Source organism: Solanum tuberosum, unplaced genomic scaffold, assembly GCF_000226075.1.
Source record: "Solanum tuberosum cultivar DM 1-3 516 R44 unplaced genomic scaffold, SolTub_3.0 scf00004, whole genome shotgun sequence".
In the NCBI taxonomy this organism is placed as follows: domain Eukaryota; kingdom Viridiplantae; phylum Streptophyta; class Magnoliopsida; order Solanales; family Solanaceae; genus Solanum; species Solanum tuberosum.
This window is the reverse complement of record NW_006238930.1, coordinates 666,623-688,826: the sequence shown is the minus strand read 5'-3', so window position 1 is coordinate 688,826 and position 22,204 is coordinate 666,623. Positions and strand designations below refer to the sequence as shown.

Below are 22,204 nucleotides of genomic sequence, written 5' to 3'. Positions count from 1 at the left end.
AAAAAAATACAAAAAATCAAAAGCACCATAACACAAATTCTAAAAATAATAATGTATCACACAAATTATGAATTTAAATGTATCATTAAGCAAAATGGATTTGTTACTTTTGAACCCCATAGAGCACGTTTCAATGCAGATAAATAAACACATACCTTTGCAGATAAATAAACGCATACCTTTGTCTATCATATCTTTTTACTTTGCAATTGAAGTGGTGCTTTATTTTATATTTGTCCATCACATCTATCAGTGTTGCTTTATCCTTATACAATTGACCTGCCTTCACATCTATACTGTTTGAATCAATTATGTAATTTGAAACTTCTAATTCTGGAATATAATTTGAATCACAAATTCTTGATTCAACCAATGCAAGAGCTTCTGTATCCCTTGTTGTACCTTTGACACACGTAATCTCTCCTCATGTTCCATCAAAGCTATGTATCTCACCACCAATTTTATCCGTTTTATTAATACATAATGGATACATTGCAAAATCAGGCTCACTTTTTTTCACTTCTAAATATAGTCTAACACCCATGTCGTTCTTAATTTTCATCGGAGATGAATTACCTTCTACGATGTATCGGATTTCAATATTTTTTCTTACCTCGTCGATCTCTAACTCGGCTGAAATGGTTGCTTTGATATTCAAAAATGAAATTGATTGTCCAACAACAATTCCGTCACTTTTGTAACCTTCATAATTAACTTCGCTCGCCCAAATTCCTGAATGCTTCAACAAAATAGATATATTCATCATGTATCGAGTTTCTTTTTGAAATTATGAATTTTTCAACCGGGTGTTCAAAAATCGTCTTCAATGGAGAAGATGAAATTTTGAAATTTGAAATCGTGAAACTGTCCCCTATTAGGATATGGAATGATTATGATCAGTTAGGCGTTAATCTAGGAAATTAATATAACAATAATAAATTTTACGTTATTTGTTCCTTTTTTAGCGCAACAACATTCTCTTACAATGTATCTTTTATAATGTATCTGCATGGTACCTATGTATCCGGCTGCATCAATTTTCAAGGGATTTTTGTAATATTGGAATTATTAGGGAGAGAATGTAATATAGATCTTAGACTATGGGATTTCTTTAATTTTTACATCAATATTTACCTAATGGGTTGGGCCCGTTTGGATTGACTTTTGGCTTATGACTTATAAGTTAAAAGTCACAAGTTAGAATTTTTAACTTATGGCTTTTTGATTTATTTTTATTATTTTGACTTTAAAATAAATACTTATAAATATTTTTTAACTTTATCCAAACACTTCAAAATTCTTTAAAAGCTATTTTGACTTTAAAATATCTAAAATAAGCTAATCTAAACGGACACTTATATGTCCTATCAAAATATTCTTCTCTTGAATTGTGTGGGCCCAACCATTGGCTCACTTTACATGTCGGCTCTTTATTCATTTTTCATTTAAACATTTGTATATATAGTACTTTCATTACTATTTAGTATTTTCTTTGTATTAAATTTATTTCTCTATTCTTTCTGTTGGTTATAGATTTAAGAATAATATAAATAATACTATAAATCACAATAATTAACAACATAAATATTTAAAAGTTATATAAAAACAATTCGATTGACTCTTGACATTTTATTGGTACCACATAAAATTAGTTAGATGATAAATATGTGTTATTTGAAATTGACGTAAAAAGTATTATAGATCACAATAAATTAAATAATTTTAAAAAAATTAAAATATATATAAAAAAAATCACTTGACTCCAAAAAAATCTATCAATGTCACATAACTTTAGACATGAAAAGTAACATATATTATTTGAAAATTACATTAAAAGGTATTATAAATTACAATAATTAATAATTTAATATATTTAAAAGACAAAAAAACAATTAATTTTTGAAATCTTATATATATGCCACATAAATTAAAACAAAGAGAATAATATATACTATTATTTTAAAATTATGTAAAAAAGTACTATAAATTACAATAATTAACAACTTAAAATATTTTTAAAATCATATAAAAATTTTGATAAATTCTCAAGTTTCATGATATCACATTAAGACAAAAAAATTGTGACTTACTTTCCTTTTTAGTCAGTCCCAAAAAGAATGACACATTTCTATATTAAGTAACAATTTCACTATAAAATATCTATTTTACCTTTAATGAAATTATTTACATCCACACAAATTTCTATCATTCATTTTGGACCACAAGCTTTAAAAGTCTTCTTTTTTCTTAAAATTCATGCTGAATCAAACTACCTCACATAAAATGAGATGGATAGAGTAGTAATATATATTGGACCCCGTGCTGACACGGGATCGTGTATCTAGTACGTATCATAAACGCTCTTTAATTATACAGAAGTAGTGCACGCAGGCAGACAGAAATAGTATGTGTCTATAATTTTTTATTTATTACTCTCAACTTGCCATCCCTTTTGACACAGACCACTTGATGAGCAGCGCAGTATGGGAGAGTAGCGACAGAAGAGTCGATGGAATGGGGCAATTCATCATTATCGTTCAAACATATTAATTCACCTGCTAAATAAATAAATAAAACATCTCAGGATAGTAACGACAAAAGAGGTTTCATATATGCGGCGAACATGCGCTACCTGGATCAGATGACTTTGACACGTATCCACCCGCATTTTACACTTTGTTCCCAATCCCTATCTACATAACTACTTTATTGTAACAATTCACAATAACAATGATGTTTATCCTCAATTACCTTTAATTTCTGACAGGGATATCCCAGAAATTGAATCATATATCATAAAAAAAAAAAAGAAATATTTTAGATCTAATTTAATTCCAATAACTCAAGATAAAAATTGATACATTTTCTCAGGAAAGTATATCTCATTACTACGTAACATCCCAGAATGGATTTGGAAATTCTCTTTGTCCTCTTATTTAATGTTTTAACGTCGCTGCATTCTCTTATATAATAAGAGGCTAACGAGAGGAGCTTAGGGTCGTGCTGCTGCTTGCCGACCAAAAGCCCTTTTCCCTTTTCATTTAAATTGTCTGCTACATAACCATCTCTATTGCATTGATACAAAAGTTATATGCATGTACAGTACTACCAAATCAATTAAAAACCTCCAAAACACAGAAAAAGAAAAAAAAATTAAAAACATCCACGTCTCTTCTTCTTGTAAATAAAATGATAAGTAGGGGTAGTTAATGCATCAATATTAAATAACTTTTTACTCCTCCACACTTCACACGTGTCCATTGTTGCCCGACTCCACCTCCTCTTCTTATTCTCACTCTATACTTCTTGTTCACTATTTTTTTTAGGCAAACTATTTTAACACTTCTACTCTATTAGTTTTAATTTATGTGACACTTTTTGAATTTTGAGATTCAAAAAAATCTATTATTAACAGTAAATTTTTTATATATCTTTTAATTATTTTAGATTACCAATTTTTGAAACTTATAGTACTTTTGCGTAGTTTACAAATATATAATTTCATTTCAAAACAATTGAAGATTCCACCTACAAATTTTCGATCAAACTTAAATTGTTTGACTCTTGAAAAATAAAAAATGTTTTTTACTTTGATCATACATATGTTAAAACAAAAGATTATCCATTGTCACGCCTCTTTGTAATCTAAAATCGAAATATTATGGAAGAAATTCATCCAAAACTGAGAGACTATTGGAAGTAGCACTAATTCTCAGGAAGAATAGTTGATACGATCTTTTTCCTCTTGATTGTTTCTCATGCAATCAGTAGGAACATATCCATAATTTATTTCTTACTTAAAATATATACAATCATGTTGCTAGAATGAACTATTCAAATATGAATTTAAATGCTTATTGCTAAGTCAAACTCAAATTCTCGAGTAATATCCCATCACCCCAAAAGAGTTTCGGATATTCATACTATTGGGCCCGTGCGTTAGCACAGGCAGGCCTTATCTATCTAGTATGGAATACGAGTTCATCTTAAATTTCTCAACTCCAAAATAAAATCTGTCCACATTTAGAAAGAAAAGACTCCATGGTGTATGTCACATGGTCTTACTAATTTACAGGTTGTATTATGCGGATGAGATTGTCCAACCATGTCATATCAATATCTTATTATCTGTATTACTAATTTACAGGTTGTATTATGCGGATGAGATTGTCCAACCATGTCATATCACTATCTTATTATCTGTATTTGAAAATAATACTACAAGGATGGATACAAGTTGACTTTTTGATGAATATCTGGATTCTGAGCTTCATCACGTCTACAATATTACTTCTTCATGTTTGTAGTCATCCTAAAAGCTCAATCTTTTCATCCTAAACACCACATACACTGGAAACCTTCCATTCCAGTCTAAAGATGGAGCCATTGCACACGGGGATGTAATCACCTTACGCGAAATGGATTTTCTATGCGTTCAATAATGCTCCGCAGTCCAGATTCATATGTAGGGTAAAGCAGCCTCACTCCTAGTTCCGTTTTAATGCGTTTATTGGAGACTCGCTTCTCTCCCCTTGAAGCGCCCTGCGGGATTAAAGACTTTGCCTCTTCAGCAGAGTTGTTGGGGCTTATGTGACCTGGCCATTTCTCCTCAACCAAGTTCCTAGCAAACTTAAATACCTGCTCTCTAGGAGCAGGATCGTCATCAACTACATTGTATATCTTCCTGAAATGCCAAACCAGACAATTAATTGATTAAGATGAAACTAAGAAGATAATTAAATAGAAAGCTGAAAAGTACCCCCATCAAAATGACCTGGAAGTTATTGCACATAGAAACCACTGGAGTAGAAGCAAATACAAAAGTGTGCTAAAAGCTTCTAATCCAGTTTTATGCAGACAAGGTATTACCAACTTCAGAGGCATGATTTAATATTATCTTGGAAATAAAGGAAGAGACATAAATCGTACATTTAAGACAATCTAATTGGATGAACAAAGAGTAGTGTTATTGAGTGTGTACCCAGGAGATGGCCTCTGAATGCTGGCCTTAAGAGCCTGGCAGATGTCAGCAACGTGAATACGGGATGTATAATGCCTGGAAAATCTCATCTTCTGACCTTTAGACAGAGGCTCTTGCTTGAGAATAGTGTCAACAGCACTGCAATAAAACATTAGTAAAAGTTAGTCAGATTGCAACTAAATCAAAGAGTGCTTCATTAGACTAACTGCTGGATGCAACATATCCGGAGAAAAACAATAGCAATGTCCAGTTAGAGTAAACATGTCCTCATCACAACCTTCTACCAGGACCATATATGCCACCCAATCTAAATATTTGGGCAGTGACCCTTCCATCACAAGCCAGATGTAACCATCCTTCCTCCGCAGCTATCCTTGCTTTTGCCAATTCAGTCGTCGGGCTTGGTGGAAGCCTGAAATATGGTAACATATAAATCTAGGATAACTACTTCCAATGCACCAAAGAGATTCAAGTGCTTGGTTCTTATAGACTCACTCTTCATCAACCAATGCACCACCAGAGTCTCCATAAACACCTAATAGTTCAAAAGGGAAACAAATTTCTCAGGATCAGTAGTCAATAACATACTTCGTGAATACAGTCTGTCCAAAGAAATAGTTTTACCATGTAGCAATATGATGAACAATACAAATGCGGAAGAAACACAGTCTGTCCAAAGAAATAGTTTTACCATGTAGCAATATGATGAACAATACAAATGCGGAAGAAACGTAGTCAATAACATACTTCGTGAATACAGTCTGTCCAAAGAAATAGTTTTACCATGTAGCAATATGATGAACAATACAAATGCAAAATTTCTTCCTGCAATAGTTAAAAAAGACATACCTGTTGATGACAAGTAACCAAGCCACTGGAGGTTACCATCCTTTAGTCTTTCTTTTAGCAATTCTTTATGCCGAAGCATCTGCAGTACACACAACGATTACTAGACAACATTCAAGCTAGTGGAAAGGTAAGTTAAAAAACTTCTCCTACAGTTTTTCATGATATCATACAGCTCCATTCCAGATTCTACAGTTACAGAGAAAGTAAGTTTTATGGCTTCGGTGCATGACTTTACCTTATTTTTTAGATTCAAAAGTAAACAATCTTCAAATAAATGATATTGCTAACTATTGAGCATTATAGCAAAACGTAGCTAAGAAGAAGAATTCTAACACCTAAAGAAACACAAAAGAATTTTAAGATTAACAATAAGAAGAAACAAAATTATCTTCTATTCTTTTTTATCATAGTTCATTTCCATATCGTGACAAAGAAAAGTCGTTAGGAACGTCTACAATTAACATCATCAATAAACATGTTCACATGGAAGGTCTCTACAATTAGCACGACCTATGTTTGTCATATTGCTTACTATAACAGCAGCTTAATACTGAGTAAATTTACCGGATCACCAACACCCAAAACTGAGGGGACGGAGATAAGAAGATGTGAGTGGAATTTCAAGATATCGAGGACTTCCTGTCTGAAAGATAGAGCAGAAACACTTATCAGAACGGGGGTAAGATAGAAAGAGTATTTCTTCTATAAAACTGCCTACAAGTATGGAGGTTGAGATATGTGACCCTACATTTACACCCTAGATCAGAAATCAATGAAAACATTAGTTTGGATATAAGAAACACAACCCAACTTTGACCTTATTTGGATGAAGTAACTATTACAGCAACAGTGAGAAAAGAACTTAATCAAAGAGACTTAATTGCTACTTAACAAAGAAAATTTATCATTCACTTCATTCATGTAAGTACTGTGTACTGTATATTTTGTTTGAAAAAGGAGTAAACACAAAAGGGAAAACCAACAACAGCTTAGGAGTTCTTGGCCATTAAAGTGTTAGCTTCACATATTCTAATTCTCCATCGATTCGAAGTCTAAACATTATCCATTTATCATTTGAAGTCACTTACCTAGTTCAATAAACACATGCTTTGCCTCTTCTCCTTTAGATTTTAAGAATTCAATTATCCTCCTGTTGTTTTCATTATACTGTGTCTTTTTACCATATTACTTTCTGGCCATTTTAGCCATTGATTAATGCCCAGTAGTAACTTTTTGCAAAATCCCAAGGCAGTCACTTATCCCTATTGTGTTATTTTAGGAGGCATTCGGAAAATGACTAGTTGCATCCGAAAGGGTTGATCCATATTCAACTTTAGACAAAATTTGCAGCAACGAAGTAATTTGTTATGTTAAAAGAGTTGAGGACGAAGCTTCCCAGAACAGTAGAGTTATGTTCTGACCAAAGAACATATATGAATAAGAGAGATGACTGGAAAACTCACTGTGGTTCATTGGCGTCAAATATGTGCGCATGCAACCCCATTTCCTCTAATTTCTTCTTCCGTGCAGTACTGGTACAAGTTCCTGCAACTTCCCTGCGCAATAAACAAATGTTAACAGCTTGCTTCTTTTCACAACTTCAACTAGTACGAAAAGAGGAAAAGGAGAATCAAGGGTCTTATTCACCATCCATTGCTTTTCAAATCTGCAGCCAAGAATTTTCCTACGAAACCCATCCCCAGAATGAACATTCGATTTTTCGAATCCGGGTTTTTAGTGCTCGATTCGTCACCTAGACTGCATTTAATATTGGGGAAAAACTGTGGCGTTTTAATAGAGTTTATACCGGCAGTTTGACCCTGCCGGAGATGAATAACGGCCGGTTGACTTGACAGCCGGCAAATCTCCATTCCAGATAGTTCTATACTCTGAAACTTTCAGGTATTGGTTAAAACTTAAACAGAAGTGCTGGTCAAACAGAAAGCTCGTAAGCCCATCCCAATGCGCTTTGGGCTAATAATATATGGGCCATATCGGTGACTTAGTGCTAATCGGCCTCAATAGAAAGCCCAAGTATAATGGTTTCAGTTTTTCTCTTCTTCAAACAAATAACCAACCAACAAAATAGGTTTAATTGTAAAAAAATAAGGGCAAATTACAGAAATCACATACTTTTAAGGTAAAATTACAATCTATCCCTTAAAAGTTTATAATTACAGAAATCCCTCAAACGAATACAATAATATAAGCGCTGATACATTAATCTGATGCGCGAGATACGTTAATCGTTAAGTAAGATGCATTACATTTTATACATGATACACTAATTTGATGTACATTTTATACATGATACACTAATCTGATGCGCGAGATACAATAATATAAGCGCGCTGATACATTAATCTGATGCGCGGGATACACTAATCTGATGCGCGAAAATGAGGGATTTTGGAGATTTGTAAAACTTATAGGGGATAATGGTAATAAGTAAACTAAAAGGTGGATTTCTGTAATTTTTCCAAAAAATAATTTTCCTTCTTTTCCATTCCCGTGACATTCTTAGAATGACATCTTTCTATATTTATAATAATTTATTTTAATGAAATAATTTATAACTATACAAATATTTAAGACTTGTATTAAATTATAAGTTTTAAACATTTTTCTTTCATTCTTAAAACTCTGTATTGAATCAAATATCATCACATAAATTACGACAAAACGAGTACTGCTATTGAAAAATCCTCCCAAGAAACTTCTTTCAAAAAGTTGACCAAAAGATTTGAAGGAGTCAAAGTATATAAGTTGGACAAGATCTCCACTTGAATAGTTGATGCTTGGGTCAATTTTGTTCAGCTGCTTAAAAAGCTCTCCACAATGAATCCACACGCTTTCTTGCCTACAAATAATTTTCAGGTGGGCCAATTGCTCCATTGTAGCCTAACTCTTCAATTTTCCCTCCTTTTTATTCCCCTAATAAATTACAAGTGATTTTACTTTTATTTATTTTGAGACGTGACTTGAACGTCCACCTTTTTTGGATGACTAACAGAGATCACAATGTCTAAATGCACAGCCTAGATATATTAGTCTATGTAACGGTACACCTCTAATAGCGATGGGTCTGGCAGTAGACACAAATCAATAGTATTTAATCTTCAAGGGTCAACCCATCAAATTATTTGTGATTAAATATTACTCCTATATATCTCTGTGCCTCATCAATTATTCTTTTCTTATACATAATATTCCTACACGCATTTACGTTGACTTTTTCTTTTGAGACATTATTATGCCGCGTTGGTGTTTGATTATTGTCTAAAAAATTAGCTTTGCTTATAATTTATATAACAAAACAACAATCTCTTGATTCTTCTGAGGTGAAAATGAATTATTCTCATCTCATCTTTGTTTTTACCATCATTCTTGCTTATTCCTCCTCTGTTTCAATTCTTGCACAACAGCCTTACTTTGGAACAGGAACAAATGACTGCAACACCCAAGATACCTCCACTTCTGCTTTTGGGTATTTATGCAATGGCGTTAACCGTACTTGCCAATCTTATTTGACCTTCAGATCTCAACCCCCTTTCAACACCGTGCCCTCAATCTCATCTCTATTGGGTGCTAACCCTTCACAGCTCTCTCAGCTCAATTCAGTTTCTCAAAATGCTACCTTTAACACCAACCAAATGGTTCTTGTTCCTGTCACTTGTTCTTGTTCAGGTCAGTTTTATCAATCAAATGCATCTTATGTTATCAGAAGGGATGATACTTTCTTGAATGTTGCAATTAATACCTTACAAGGATTGTCAACTTGTCATGCTATCAACGCGGAGAACAGTGAACAAGCTAATAATCTGGTTGTTGGTTCAAGAATTAATGTTCCTCTGCGATGTGCTTGTCCTACGCAAAACCAAACTAATAATGGTACAAATTATCTCCTTACTTATTTGATTGCTTCTGGGGAATTTGTTTCCTTCATTAGTGATAAATTTGGGGTGGATTTTAGGGCAACTCTTGCTGCTAATAGTATACCAGAAGATGCTCCTACTGTCTTTCCAAATACTACTCTATTAGTTCCTTTATCGACCCCACCTTTGAGTTCCCAAGTTGCTGGACCATCTCCACCACCGCCTCCTGCGACAACATCAACACCACCACCTGCTGTCCCTGTATCGGAGAGTAGCTCGAAGAAAACTTGGATATATGTTGTGGTTGGTGTTGTTGGAGGACTTGTTGCTTTGTGTATTCTGGGGGTTGTTGTTTTCTTTTTGTTTTTCAGGAAAAAGGAAAAGAAAGCTGATCCACAGTTTGTTTCTGAAAGCTTTGAAGCTGTTGAGAAACCATCGAATAAGAAAGTTGAAGAAGAATCAGAGGAGTTTTTGGAAAGTTTATCCAGCATAGCTCAATCTGTTAAGGTTTACAAGTTTGAAGAGGTTAAAGCAGCTACAGAAAATTTCAGTCCTACATGTCTGATAAAGGGGTCTGTTTATCGGGGCACGATCAATGGCGATTTTGCTGCTATAAAGAAAATGAGTGGTGATGTATCAAAGGAAATTAATTTGTTGAGCAAAATCAATCATTTTAATCTCATTAGTCTATCGGGAATTTGTTTTCATGATGGTCACTGGTATCTTGTATATGAATATGCTGCCAATGGACCATTAAGTGATTGGATATGTCACCATAATGGTAATCAGAAGTCACTAAGTTGGGCTCAAAGAGTACAAATTTCTTTTGATGTGGCCACAGGGCTTAACTATCTTCATAGCTACACATCCCCTCCTCATGTTCACAAGGATTTAAACGGTGATAATGTTCTTCTTGATGGTGATTTAAGAGCCAAGATTGCTAACTTTGGTCTAGCAAGGTCAGCGGATGGACAAGAAGGTGAGTTTGCGTTGACAAGGCATATAGTTGGGACCCAAGGTTACATGGCACCTGAGTATTTGGAGAATGGGCTAGTCTCTCCAAAGCTGGATGTCTATGCATTAGGAGTTCTGTTGCTGGAGATTCTCACTGGGAAAGAAGTTTCTGCTTTATATGAAGGCTCAAATACAAACTTGTCTGAGGTGTTGATCCCGGTGCTTCATGATGAGGATGCAAAGGAGAATTTGAGCAACTTCATCGACCCTTCTCTGCAAGGGAAGTACCCTGCAGAACTTGCCTTTGCCATGGTCAGATTGATCGATAACTGCATAATGAAAGATCCTTCGCATCGCCCTAGTACGGATGAGATTGTGCAATCTGTTTCAAGAATTATGACAGCCACACACTCATGGGAAATGTCATTTAGCAGTTCAGTGTAACCACATATATTGCCCTAGATCAATGATTGTAAGGTTTTCTTTTTGTGTTTTTTCTTTTTGGTTTTTCCTTCTTCCACGTCTAGCATGATTTGTTATGTGCATAATGTTATAACCTTGTTTATGAATTTCGAAGAGCTATTACACCATTTATCCTACATAAAAATCAGTTAAATATTTCAATCAAGCCACCTTGTGCTCTCTTACTTATGTTCTTTCTTGCTCTGAGTAATGCATGTAGTCCTCCTCATGTTCCAGATACATTCCAAGCGCAAACAGGTCCTGGCTTTAACCTAGCAAAAGAGAGTGGCTTCATCATAATAAAGATCCTGATAACTGGTAAACAACAGAACTAAACCTACCTTGAATCATAGATCAAGGCAGCAACTTGCTGGTTTTACCTTATAGTGACAATGGATCACTGGGCCTGTCTTTTGTTTTTGCATCTCGTATTGTTGGTAGCTATACAACTTGTGAACACAACAGGTTAAGCTGGTTTATAAAGCCATGTTGAAGCTGTAGAATCAGCTGAACGCCAATTAAGTATAAAAAAAAAAAAGCTGACTGATTGAAGGAATATACCTGTCTGTATGTTCCCACTGATGCCACAATATTGAACTAGTCTAGCCGTCTGAAAACTAATTATTAATAACATCATCTTTGAGTTCTGGAATTCGTAGGTCAAGAACCATAAAGTATTAGAAGGCTTTTGCACATGATGATGATGGCATAGGTATGTGATCAACAAGATGAAAACATTGACTTGTAGCATTCAAATCCAATGGTTGAATACATATCTGGGGAAAAATGAAGGCAGGGCCGGCTGGTTATTTATTTAATTTAATCTGATTTGACTTTGTTCAAAAAGGACAACAGGCTAGTGGTTGTTATTAAGTTGTGATCAAGTTAGAGTCTGCTATCTTAGTTTGCTTTTAGTAAAATAATTCCTTGTGGCATCTAGAGATTTCAATTTTCAGGATAAACTATTTATCCCTCGAATTATTATGGACGGCATCTTAATAAGCAGTTGCATCTGAGTTTCTTGCAAGCCTGTATAAAACAGAAATTACACGCTAGACCTGCTCATCAAGCAAGGTCAACAGTTGATGATACAATACATACTGACTTAGAGAATGACATGAATCGCCGTTTTGAAACTTCACGTTTATGCTAATTGTTTAATAGTTAAATGTGGAAAGCTCCAATGGTTGTTAGAAGAAAATGTCGTTTAACTAGAATATTGTTTCATTTCATAAGTGGTCTGCATCAATGTGGTGGCTTCATATTGTCAATGACATATGATGTTTGACTTTACATTGAAGAATATTTTGTGTTCACTTGAATTACACTGGCCATAAGGGCATGTACCTCAACTTTCTCAGCTGCTATTGGGTGACTCTGAGGCAATAGCATACCATGGGTAATTTTCCGCTTATCTTTTTCATAAGTTTCATCGTTTTAGCTTCAAAGGTCTATGCCCAACAAAATTATTCAGGAAATACTGTCATGAGTTGTAAAGGAACCAATGAAACAGGAACTACTGCTTCTTTTCTCTATTCTTGCAATGGTGAAAAGTTCTCCTGTCGATCATTCCTGATTTTTAGATCAGATTCTACTTATAATTCTGTTTCTTCCATCTCAAAACTCCTATCTTTGAACCCTGATGATATTGTCCACATCAACAATATCTCAAGGTCTAAAATATTGGATCAGAATCAAGAAGTTATAGTTCCAGTAAATTGTTCATGTTCAGGTCAGTACTATCAGGCTGACACCTCTTATGTTATACCAAGCAAATTTGATACCTATTTTCGCATTGCAACCACCACGTATCAGGGGTTATCTACTTGCAGTGCTCTTATGCATGAAAATGTCTACAATGCACTCGATCTGTTTCCAGGTCTAAATTTACGGGTACCACTCAGATGTGCCTGTCCTACAAGGGATCAGTCAAGAAATGGTGTGAAATATCTGGTGACTCATTTGGTTACATCGGGGGACAACGTTTCTAGCATTAGCGCGCAGTTCAGTGTCAGTAGTCAAAGTACAGCATATGCAAATGGATTATCTGAAAATTCAGTTATTTATCCTTGCACAACAATACTGATTCCTCTGCCAAAAGAACCTTTAAGCTCCCAAACAAGGACTATTAAGACTGCACACACTGAAATATTTTACCCTTCTAGGCACAAAATAACATACCGCAGTCTTTTCATTGGGGTAGGAACTGGTGTATCCCTTGCAGTCCTCTGTTTTATCTTGTTCATTGTCTTAAAATATAAGAAGGAAAACAAAAGAGGTGAAATACTTGGGAATCGAAGACAAGGGAAACAAACTAGGAATTTGCCAGAACATCTCCTGGAAAGTATTGTTGGTGAAGGTCAAATGATTAAAGTGTATGAATTCGAAGAACTGGTGGCTGCAACTGAAAACTTCAGCTCGCGAAAAAAATTTGGTAATTGTGTTTATAAAGGGGTCCTTCGAGGAAAACTGATGGCCATCAAGGAGACGCGGACAGACATATCAAAGGAGGTTAAATTCCTTGCAAAGATCAACCATTTCAATTTAATTAGCCTCACTGGTGTCTGTAAGCATCACCAACTATCCTATCTTGTTTTTGAGTTCATGGAAAATGGATCTTTAAATGAATGGCTTTTCAAGGATGATAACCCCGAGGCTCAGAGCTGGAACTGCAGAATGCGTATTGCCTTAGATATCGCTGATGGTCTAGATTATATTCATAACTTCACAGCTCCAGCTTATGTGCACAATAACATTAGTAGTAACAGTATCTTACTTAACAGACATCTAAGGGCCAAGATTTCAAATTTTAGCCTGGCGCGGTCAGCAAACAATGAGGGAAAGGAAAGTTCATCTATGAAGTTCGTCAAGGGAAACAATGGCTACTTGGCACCAGAGTACATTGAAACTGGCCAGGTTACTCCCAAGGTAGATATCTATGCATTTGGAATCGTTTTGTTGGAGATTATTACAGGAAAAGGGGCTGCTTTTGAGCAGGATGGAAAAGAAGTACTCTTGTCAGAGACAGTGCTTGAAAGTATGGATAAAGAATCTAAAATTCAAGAACTCGAAGATCCAAGGCTACAAATTAAGCACCCGCTTGGTTACATAATTCAACAAACTGATCTCGTTCTTCGATTGGTGAAATTATCTGCAGCATGCTTGACGAGGGAACCTGAAAGAAGACCAAGTGCAACTGAAATAATATCTACCTTAATCAAAATCCAGACAGATATACAAAACTAGAGAACTTGTGTACAAAATGAATAAGTGCTTATATGTTATGTTCATACATATTACCCCAACAGTAAACTTTTGTTTCTTAAATGTAAAGTTAAGGCTTAGTTGTGGCTTCTGTACTACTGTTCATTTAGTCCCCCTTTCCTTTCTTTTCTCTTTTCTTAGTTTTCTCTCAATGGGCTCTGACTTCCAAAATATTAATTCTTGATGGATGCCATTCAACAAAATATACAACATCAACTGTTTCAGCTGCAAGACAAATGCAGAGAATAACCAGACACGAGGACTGCAATATGCAGTAAATTGTGGAGAGAGCTCATCATTCCATGCATCTTTTATGTTACTATAGCTTTGTTTGTATGATTCTCTATTGTCATATATGAATCCTCTCTATCCACTTTAGCTCAATCTAATGAATTTAGAGATTCATTATAGTTAAACTATTTTTACAATGACCCGCCATCCTAATGCAATCCTCCTCTTATCTTCTAACTTAGAACAAGCTATGTGAAACTAACACAGTTGAAGTAAGCTGAAGAAGTAAATCAACCAAAAATGTTCTCTGAATAAGATGAAAAATAAGATATTACCACCATATAATTACAGGAGCAGGCAAACACAATACAACTTCATATAATTGCAGGAGCATGCAAATAAGATATAATTGGTGCTGCTTCATACATTACATGGAGTCAATTAGGCCTATATGATCAATCTTCCTCTTCTCCACGGCAAAAATGAAGCACCTTTTGGTGGACAATAAGAAAGGTAGATACGTGTGCATCAATATGTTTGGATTTCCTTTATATGAATAAGTATACAACTTGAAGCAGACACAAGTGTATTAAACGTATCTGCATCTTATTGCTGCATTTACTCTTTATATTTTGATTATTGTGTAATGATTATAATTGTATGTGCTATGTGGTCCTAACAAAACTAGTATAGAAGGTTTGTTTAGAACATCCGCGTTGAAGTGGAAACACTCGGAATGACTGAATATTTTAACACGGGTAGGTTCCTGTAAGCCGGATGTGATCAAGTGTCGTCTTGAGGCCATACTTGAGCACTGCCTTATTACCTTCTCTGAATCCATCCCCATAAGCTGCTGATGTATCTGATTCAATCTGGTGCTTAAAAAAATCACCCAGTTTCTTCTCAAAGTCGGAGCGTTTCCCTTTCTTTGATGAAGTAGATGGTGATGAAGATGACGATGAGGATGCAGATGTAGATGCAGAAGTTGAAGTACTACCAGAACCAGCTATAATTTCTGAGTCCAACCACATGTGAGCTAAAACTTGGCAGATACCTTCTTCCACTTCTGGACTTAAACTCGGATAACCTAACAATCATTTAAATAGAGAACATATCTTCAGAATCTTAACATATAAACAGATATCTCATTCAAGTGTTATCAAAATAAAAGATCCACCTTTAAGCCGCAGCCATGCATGCATCATTTCATGAGCCAGAATTGAACCAGTTAATAACCTGGAAAAGTCTTAGTTATGAGTAAATTTGTCTTCAGAAAGAGTGAAGCAAGAATTTTTTTATGAGGTATGACTTTTAGACCATTCTATTAAGCATGAAAGAAGTGTGACATTTATTACCTAGGAAGACCATACAAGATTAGAATAGCTGTCACTTCACATTGTCGAATTAACCTGTGAGGCTCCGTAAACATATCCAAAATCCGATAACCACCAATCCGTGGTCGCCTTGAAATCTGAAATGTTTGTTTGAATCAAGACATATTTCATTTTGAACAGTATATGGCCATTAAGGAAAGTGCAGAAAAAGGGAAGACTCATACACTGCTAATGGTCTGTTCTTCCGACAGGCATAGTCCTCGAGTCTCAGGCATGTGATGATGACCCTATCAAGACAAAAAAAATAAAAATGGAAGTTGGATGTAAGGTAACAGCTTTCTGGGCCTGTGATTGTGTAGTGTCTTAAGAAATGGATAATTCGGAACAGAACTCTCACATTCTTTTCTCCTTCCATCGCTTCATTTAATGCTTGTCTTTCAACTAGAAGCAAAGGAATTTGCTGCTCTACTTTCATATTTAAGCCTTCATAAAATTCTTGTATCTCAAGATAAAGAGGTTGACATTCATGAGTGTCCATTATTGAAGAGTCCAAGCACTCTAGACACAGCTTCCTACCATCTTCAAGTATCAGATATCTGGCATCTACGGGCTAAAAAAACAAGAAATCCTAACATTATTCAACAAGAACAAGAAAGAAAAAAAATTTGTCTCAGGTTGTGACATATATTCAGGTTTTATAATATTCCTATTTGTTCTGCTAATCTTTAAAGACATAAATGCACTTTAAAGAAATGTAACAACAGTTAGTAGCAGCAGCTAACCTCCATTCTCTCACAACTGCAACAACGAGGCGTCCCATCAGTTTCATGTGATGGGCAATACTTCTGAAGCCAGAAAGGATGAGCCCTATATTCAATTAGACCAGCCGGATTTGTTGGAATCTAAGCACATAGAAGTAAAGGCAAAATACAAAAAATATGGTTAGTCATATTTTACCAGACGATGAAGCTGTTGGGTGCAGTAAAGTTCACAGTGCAATACCACGATAACAAAATGTCGATCTAAACAAAACTGAATGAACACTTACAAAGTTCTTGCATACATCACATTTCGGGTGATGCTGTTCCTTGTAGCATGATTTATGGTATGGACGGTTATCTGACATTGAAAACTGTAAAAGGCAAGAAATGAATTGCTTTTATATTCAATAATTCAAGGTAATTACTGAAAGCACCATGGGATAAAAATCTATTCAAGTAAATTTGACTACATTTAGACCTCATAGTCAGAAATTGGTTGATTACAACCATGGCAACGGAAACATTCTGGATGCCAAACAGCTCCCATGCAACTTAAATATCTTCCCTGTCCAATTTCAGCATTGCAACCAGCACAAACCCTACACTCAGACACATCAGTACAAGGATATGATAAGAAAAAAAAAAATTACAACTCAATTAAGAGAGAAAATAGTCAAAATTCTTCTGTTACAGAAGAATAGAAGAGGTGTTACCTATACCCATACGGAAACGAGTATGATACTGGTGGAAAGGGACTTCCATAATCATATCGAGGTGGTGGTGGTGGTGGTGGAGACGACTCCACATTCAAACTTTCCTGAAGGGCCTTGGCGAGAGCCTCGTCTTCCTCCAAATGGGGTTCACTCTCTATTAGGTAGCAGCAGAAGATTAGGATACACATTGATTAGCAATTAAGCACCAATATACTAGAGCTCTATAAAATATTACAGACTAACCTAGATACTATAACCCCTAAATCCACAATTACCCTGACCAAAGACGCAACAGTAAATAAGTCCTATTACATCAGACCATGCTTGACAAAAACATCATTTTATTTTGATTGATTCTGCATTCATAACCACACAAATTCTCAAAAAGAAAGAAAAAACTTAGGACAAGAGTTGCAGATTTATGCAAACACAACAATCTCAATAAGGCGAGTGTTGGACAAATACTTCATGTATAGCATACAATTCTATAATGAAGTCAGTGAAAAACTTGTCGAGTGAAGAAAAACAGAAAACTTCGTTATTGTTTACCTTATTATTTATTCATCAGATGATCTAGACTAGAAATCAATCTTTATAAAATGAAAGACATTCATATTAAATCCTAGTAATGCTACTTACCAATTACTTTTTTCCCTTTCTGATCCTCTTCTGCTAGAGAAAGTGCAATGGCACGATCAATTTCTTCTTTATCAAAATCTGACAATTCATCCTACACTCAGTCCGTATTATCATATTCAGTTAGCAAGGGAAAGACTTAAATTAAAAGCTAGAACTTTGAGAGCATTTTCTCAGCAACATAGCCTGGGAAAATGCTCATTTTGTAATGCACCAAGCAACTGGTAGAAAACACAGAACAACTTAAAAGCAATTAGCAATAGAATCACTGATTACCACTGATGTAGTTGGTCCATCCCAAGTAGTACTGTCCTCATACCCTCCATGATTTTGTCCTCCTTCATGCCCCGAATGATATTGCCCTCCATCGTATCCCCCATGATATTGCCCACCCTCATAACCCCCATGGTATTGTCCACCAGAGATCCTGTGTGTGGAACCTCCAAATATCTTTTCTAACCAACCCATAACACACAATTGCCTGTCCCTGGTGTACAACAACAACAACAACTATGCCTCAATCCCAAACAAGTTGGAGTTGGCTATATGAATCCAACAGTGGTGTGTAGGCAATAAACACCTGCAAAGCCAAATAAGGATATTTATTAGGTACTGCTTGTGGACTGGATCATCTGTATCTGCTAGCAAACTCAAACTGATCCTATAAATAACAAAACTAACATGAACTATAGGCAGAGTTGAAACTGCTCATCTAGAAATTAGCCGAATGAATGATCAAGAAAATCACAAAAAAAAGATAAGGTAGCATCTGAATACTACAGTTAATTCAACATGACTACTAACAGAACAGATAATCAGCTGAGGAAAACGACAATCTTCTCGAAAATTGTAATAAACAAGTTGCCCCATGGAAACTCATCAGTACAAAATAATGACCACCCACCAACCGTCACAAAGACAACCGACTATTGATTTGGGGTCTAATTACCAGACCATAGAAAAACATTTGAATTACTATGATCCAAGTTAAAGAAACAGTAAAAAAGTGATTATATGTTTGGAGTCTCACTTCCAAATGAATCAGCACAAGTTGAAGTACAAAGCATCAAATTTCAGTTTGAAGGTAGGTCATGCCCCAAGAACTGGAGTTGACACGAAAGATACCCATATCCCCACCATCATCATTCCACACAAGAATAAAAACTTGGCAAAATTACAAAACAGAGGTTCAGAGGAACATTCTAGTGGAAGTGTGAATAAGATTAAAAATTTTAAAAAAAAAAAAAAGGTAAGCCAGAAAAGGAGAAACCAAATGAAAGGAGTTGAATTCCACCCAAAATATAAGCCCAAAAACTTTGTCAAAGAAGAGTAATTAGATCGGCGAAAATTGAATGAAAAAGTTTCATTATTTCAAAAATTGGAAAAAGTTTTGTGCTTTTCTTGAAAGGTGGGAACTTTGTACCATTGATTTGGTATCATCAGTCCACAATATGTCAAAACCCCATTATTAACTTAACTGCTAAACTTTTTCAAAAAAAATGCGTCAGCAGAGAAAGAGAAGACCATTTTTGGGGGGTCACTGTTGAATTTTTTGGCCTTTTTCTCCAAGTGGGAACTCTACAGTGAACTTGATTAATAAGTGTTGCAATTTTTATTACTCCATTTGCTGTGTGTTTTCTGGTAAAAAGAATGAAATTACTTAATCCAGAGTGAAGTATTTTGAATGGGAGTTTAAGGATGTGTTGCAGGTGGGAAGTACAAATCCGAGCTGAGAAAATTGACAAGTGGCCAAATAAAAATCTCATCTATCTTTGCTTAAACTTCTGACACCAAGTGACTGTCTACTTTGTATTGTCCTATAAAAATCAATTTGCCCTTTTCCAAACTTTTACTCCTACTTTACAAAAAAACATTTCACCTGCTCTGTTTTCATCATCACTTTAAAAACATTCAGTTACTTTATTACTTCTCTATGTTGCACGTAATAATAACCGAACCAAGTTGAATTACCTACACTTGAATTATTTTCTAAACTTTCAATGTAAACCAACTTTTTTTAATTATCTTTACCTCTATAGTGACATGATTTTAAACTTTTGATTTTTATCCTATTTATAATTTTCTAGGGAAGGAAATTCAATTAATCCCCTTATTATGGTCTACTATTCTAATAGGTAAAATTTAGTTTTTTTAAAAAAATCACTTTTTTGATTGAAATTTGAATTTTGTTCCCTAATAATTTTCACCTATTTTATTGAACAGCGGCCACACCCTCAACTGTCGAGAATACATATAATTATGCTAGAAAACATAAATTTTCTAAAATTTAATTAATTACCTCTTGAAGCGTGAGCAGATAGATACCTTCAAGTAAATCCACAAGTTAGACTGACTAAGTGAATCCACAAATTATCTCTCAATACTTGGGTGGACAAAGATCATATACAATACTTATTCTCTTTCTAGTAAGAAGAAACCCGCTAAGATTTCTTCCAAGTCCAAAAGTGAGAAGAAAACCCATGTTATTCTTGAAAACCAAGAAGTTCACGTTACTCCTTCCTTTTTTCCTTAAAATAAGATTCTAGTTCTAGTTAAATATGAACATTATATAACACTGAATTAATTACTAAGGCTTCTTATTATGATTGAAATAACTTCAAATAATTAATTTGAATTATACATACCCTAACAAATCACTAGTAATTCATAATTGCACTCCATCAATTATATTTCAAAATTTTCACTAATCAATAAATTAAATTACTGACGAATTTAATTCAAGATTGATATTCACGTTAAATGCTTCCCCATGGTTGTGTTTGATTTTATTTTATTTTAACATTTAATTCAGATAAAATAAGACATTTCAAGATCAAAATTTAAAATTAAATTCAACTTTATTTAGTTAAAGGTATTCAAAATTAATTATGAATATTTCACCTTATCTTATCGACCTAAAATTAGTTTAACAATTATAATCTCAAGATAAGTTACCCGCTAACCAAACTATCCTTTTATTTATCGATAGCCTTATAAGTCGACTTATTCCTTCTGTCCCTAATTATTTGTCCGTTTTGACAAATCAAGAAAGAACAATTTTATTTTACCTATTATACTCTCAATTAATTACTTTAAAAAGGTAGGCATTCTTGAAAATCTTAAGCTTTTAATTCATCTACTTCATAAATAATAGGGGTGAATTGGAAAACTCACTACATTAATAATTGTTTTCTTAATATGTGTGTCAATTCAAAAATGGACAAGTAATTAAGGTCACAGTATGTTTAGTGATGTCAAAGTATTTGTTCGTTCCGTTACTCTGTCTTACAATACTCCTATTTACTATTTTCGGAAAAGAGTACTCTGTATTACTGTTACTTTCATTTATGGATGTTTTTTAGTTTCCCTTTTATATTGGTTTGAATTATCGGAAAATGAAATTCTATTTAAGGAAATATTTTGCTAATTATATTACACTTCATTTATTTGTTTGTTGGAAGTTAGGGATGAAAACAATGTTTCAGCTAAAATTATGAATAATAATAACCATAAATAAAGTCAAGTGGTACTCTCTCAGTCCCATTTTAATAGACTGTAACTTTTTACTTCTTCCAATTTGCCACCAACAATTTCAAGCATATAAATTAAGCAATATGGTACTATTTCAATCATCAACTGACACTTTTAATTTATTCATTGTACTTTCTCAATATTACGAAGTCATATAATGAATGCATATGTACTAGATGATAAAATTTGGATAGAGAAAATAATTATAAAGATAAATTATTACAATAATCACAATATCTTATTTCAAGTGTAATGAGTGTTGCAAATTCTATGAAAATCATTTGATTCTTCTTTCCGACAACAAATTCGAAGGCTTTTGCGATTGATTTTGGATTTGGTGGACTTGATCTTGACTTGTACTTGAATTCAATGGCTTGAAGTTTGATATTGGATCTTCTTTTTAATCTCTAGAATTTGTAGATAAATACTTGTTTGTTTGAACCTCGTAGCTTATAGAGAAATTTGCGACATTTGATCCACAAGCCCTCTCTGATTTCTTGTTTGAATATTCAGATATTTCGTCTAAATTATGAGCCCTTGCGGAGAATTGTAATAAAGGATTAATTTTTTTTGACAACTTAGATTGAAGTGACATGGTCATATTTGATTGAAC

At 34.4% G+C, this 22,204-nt stretch overlaps 4 protein-coding genes across 7 annotated transcripts; 2 read left to right on the top strand and 2 right to left on the bottom strand.

The window, feature by feature from the left end:
- Window positions 1-4,090: 4,090 nt before the first annotated feature.
- Window positions 4,091-7,742, bottom strand: LOC102581228 (protein YeeZ). Its single transcript, XM_006338211.2, has 8 exons — window positions 7,478-7,742; window positions 7,294-7,386; window positions 6,395-6,473; window positions 5,831-5,909; window positions 5,477-5,516; window positions 5,259-5,393; window positions 4,982-5,119; window positions 4,091-4,684 (listed from the first exon to the last, which is right to left on the bottom strand). The coding sequence occupies exons 1-8, from the start codon at window positions 7,699-7,701 to the stop codon at window positions 4,405-4,407; spliced, it is 1,068 nt and encodes a 355-aa protein (XP_006338273.1). The 5' UTR covers window positions 7,702-7,742; the 3' UTR covers window positions 4,091-4,404.
- A 1,085-nt stretch (window positions 7,743-8,827) lies between these two features.
- On the top strand, window positions 8,828-11,283 carry LOC102580890 (lysM domain receptor-like kinase 4). Its single transcript, XM_006338210.2, has one exon. The coding sequence runs from the start codon at window positions 9,178-9,180 to the stop codon at window positions 11,101-11,103; it is 1,926 nt and encodes a 641-aa protein (XP_006338272.1). The 5' UTR covers window positions 8,828-9,177; the 3' UTR covers window positions 11,104-11,283.
- A 1,233-nt stretch (window positions 11,284-12,516) lies between these two features.
- On the top strand, window positions 12,517-14,367 carry LOC102596810 (protein LYK5-like). The gene has a single exon (XM_006338697.2). The coding sequence runs from the start codon at window positions 12,517-12,519 to the stop codon at window positions 14,365-14,367; it is 1,851 nt and encodes a 616-aa protein (XP_006338759.1).
- Window positions 14,368-14,964: 597 nt separating this feature from the next.
- LOC102580107 (protein DA1-related 1) lies at window positions 14,965-19,685 on the bottom strand. 4 transcript variants are annotated; one of them, XM_015306434.1, is made up of 12 exons: window positions 19,585-19,685; window positions 18,337-18,640; window positions 18,064-18,154; window positions 17,425-17,578; window positions 17,190-17,310; window positions 16,999-17,082; window positions 16,733-16,852; window positions 16,348-16,560; window positions 16,175-16,237; window positions 15,972-16,087; window positions 15,794-15,852; window positions 14,965-15,703 (listed from the first exon to the last, which is right to left on the bottom strand). In XM_015306434.1, exons 2-12 carry the CDS (start codon window positions 18,526-18,528, stop codon window positions 15,366-15,368), a joined length of 1,551 nt encoding a protein of 516 aa, XP_015161920.1. In that variant the 5' UTR covers window positions 18,529-18,640; window positions 19,585-19,685; the 3' UTR covers window positions 14,965-15,365. The 4 variants fall into 4 exon arrangements, with proteins under 4 accessions (XP_015161920.1, XP_006338270.1, XP_006338269.1 ...); XM_006338208.2 differs by lacking the exon at window positions 19,585-19,685 and adding an exon at window positions 19,484-19,568; XM_006338207.2 differs by lacking the exon at window positions 19,585-19,685 and adding an exon at window positions 19,091-19,477.
- Window positions 19,686-22,204: the final 2,519 nt, after the last annotated feature.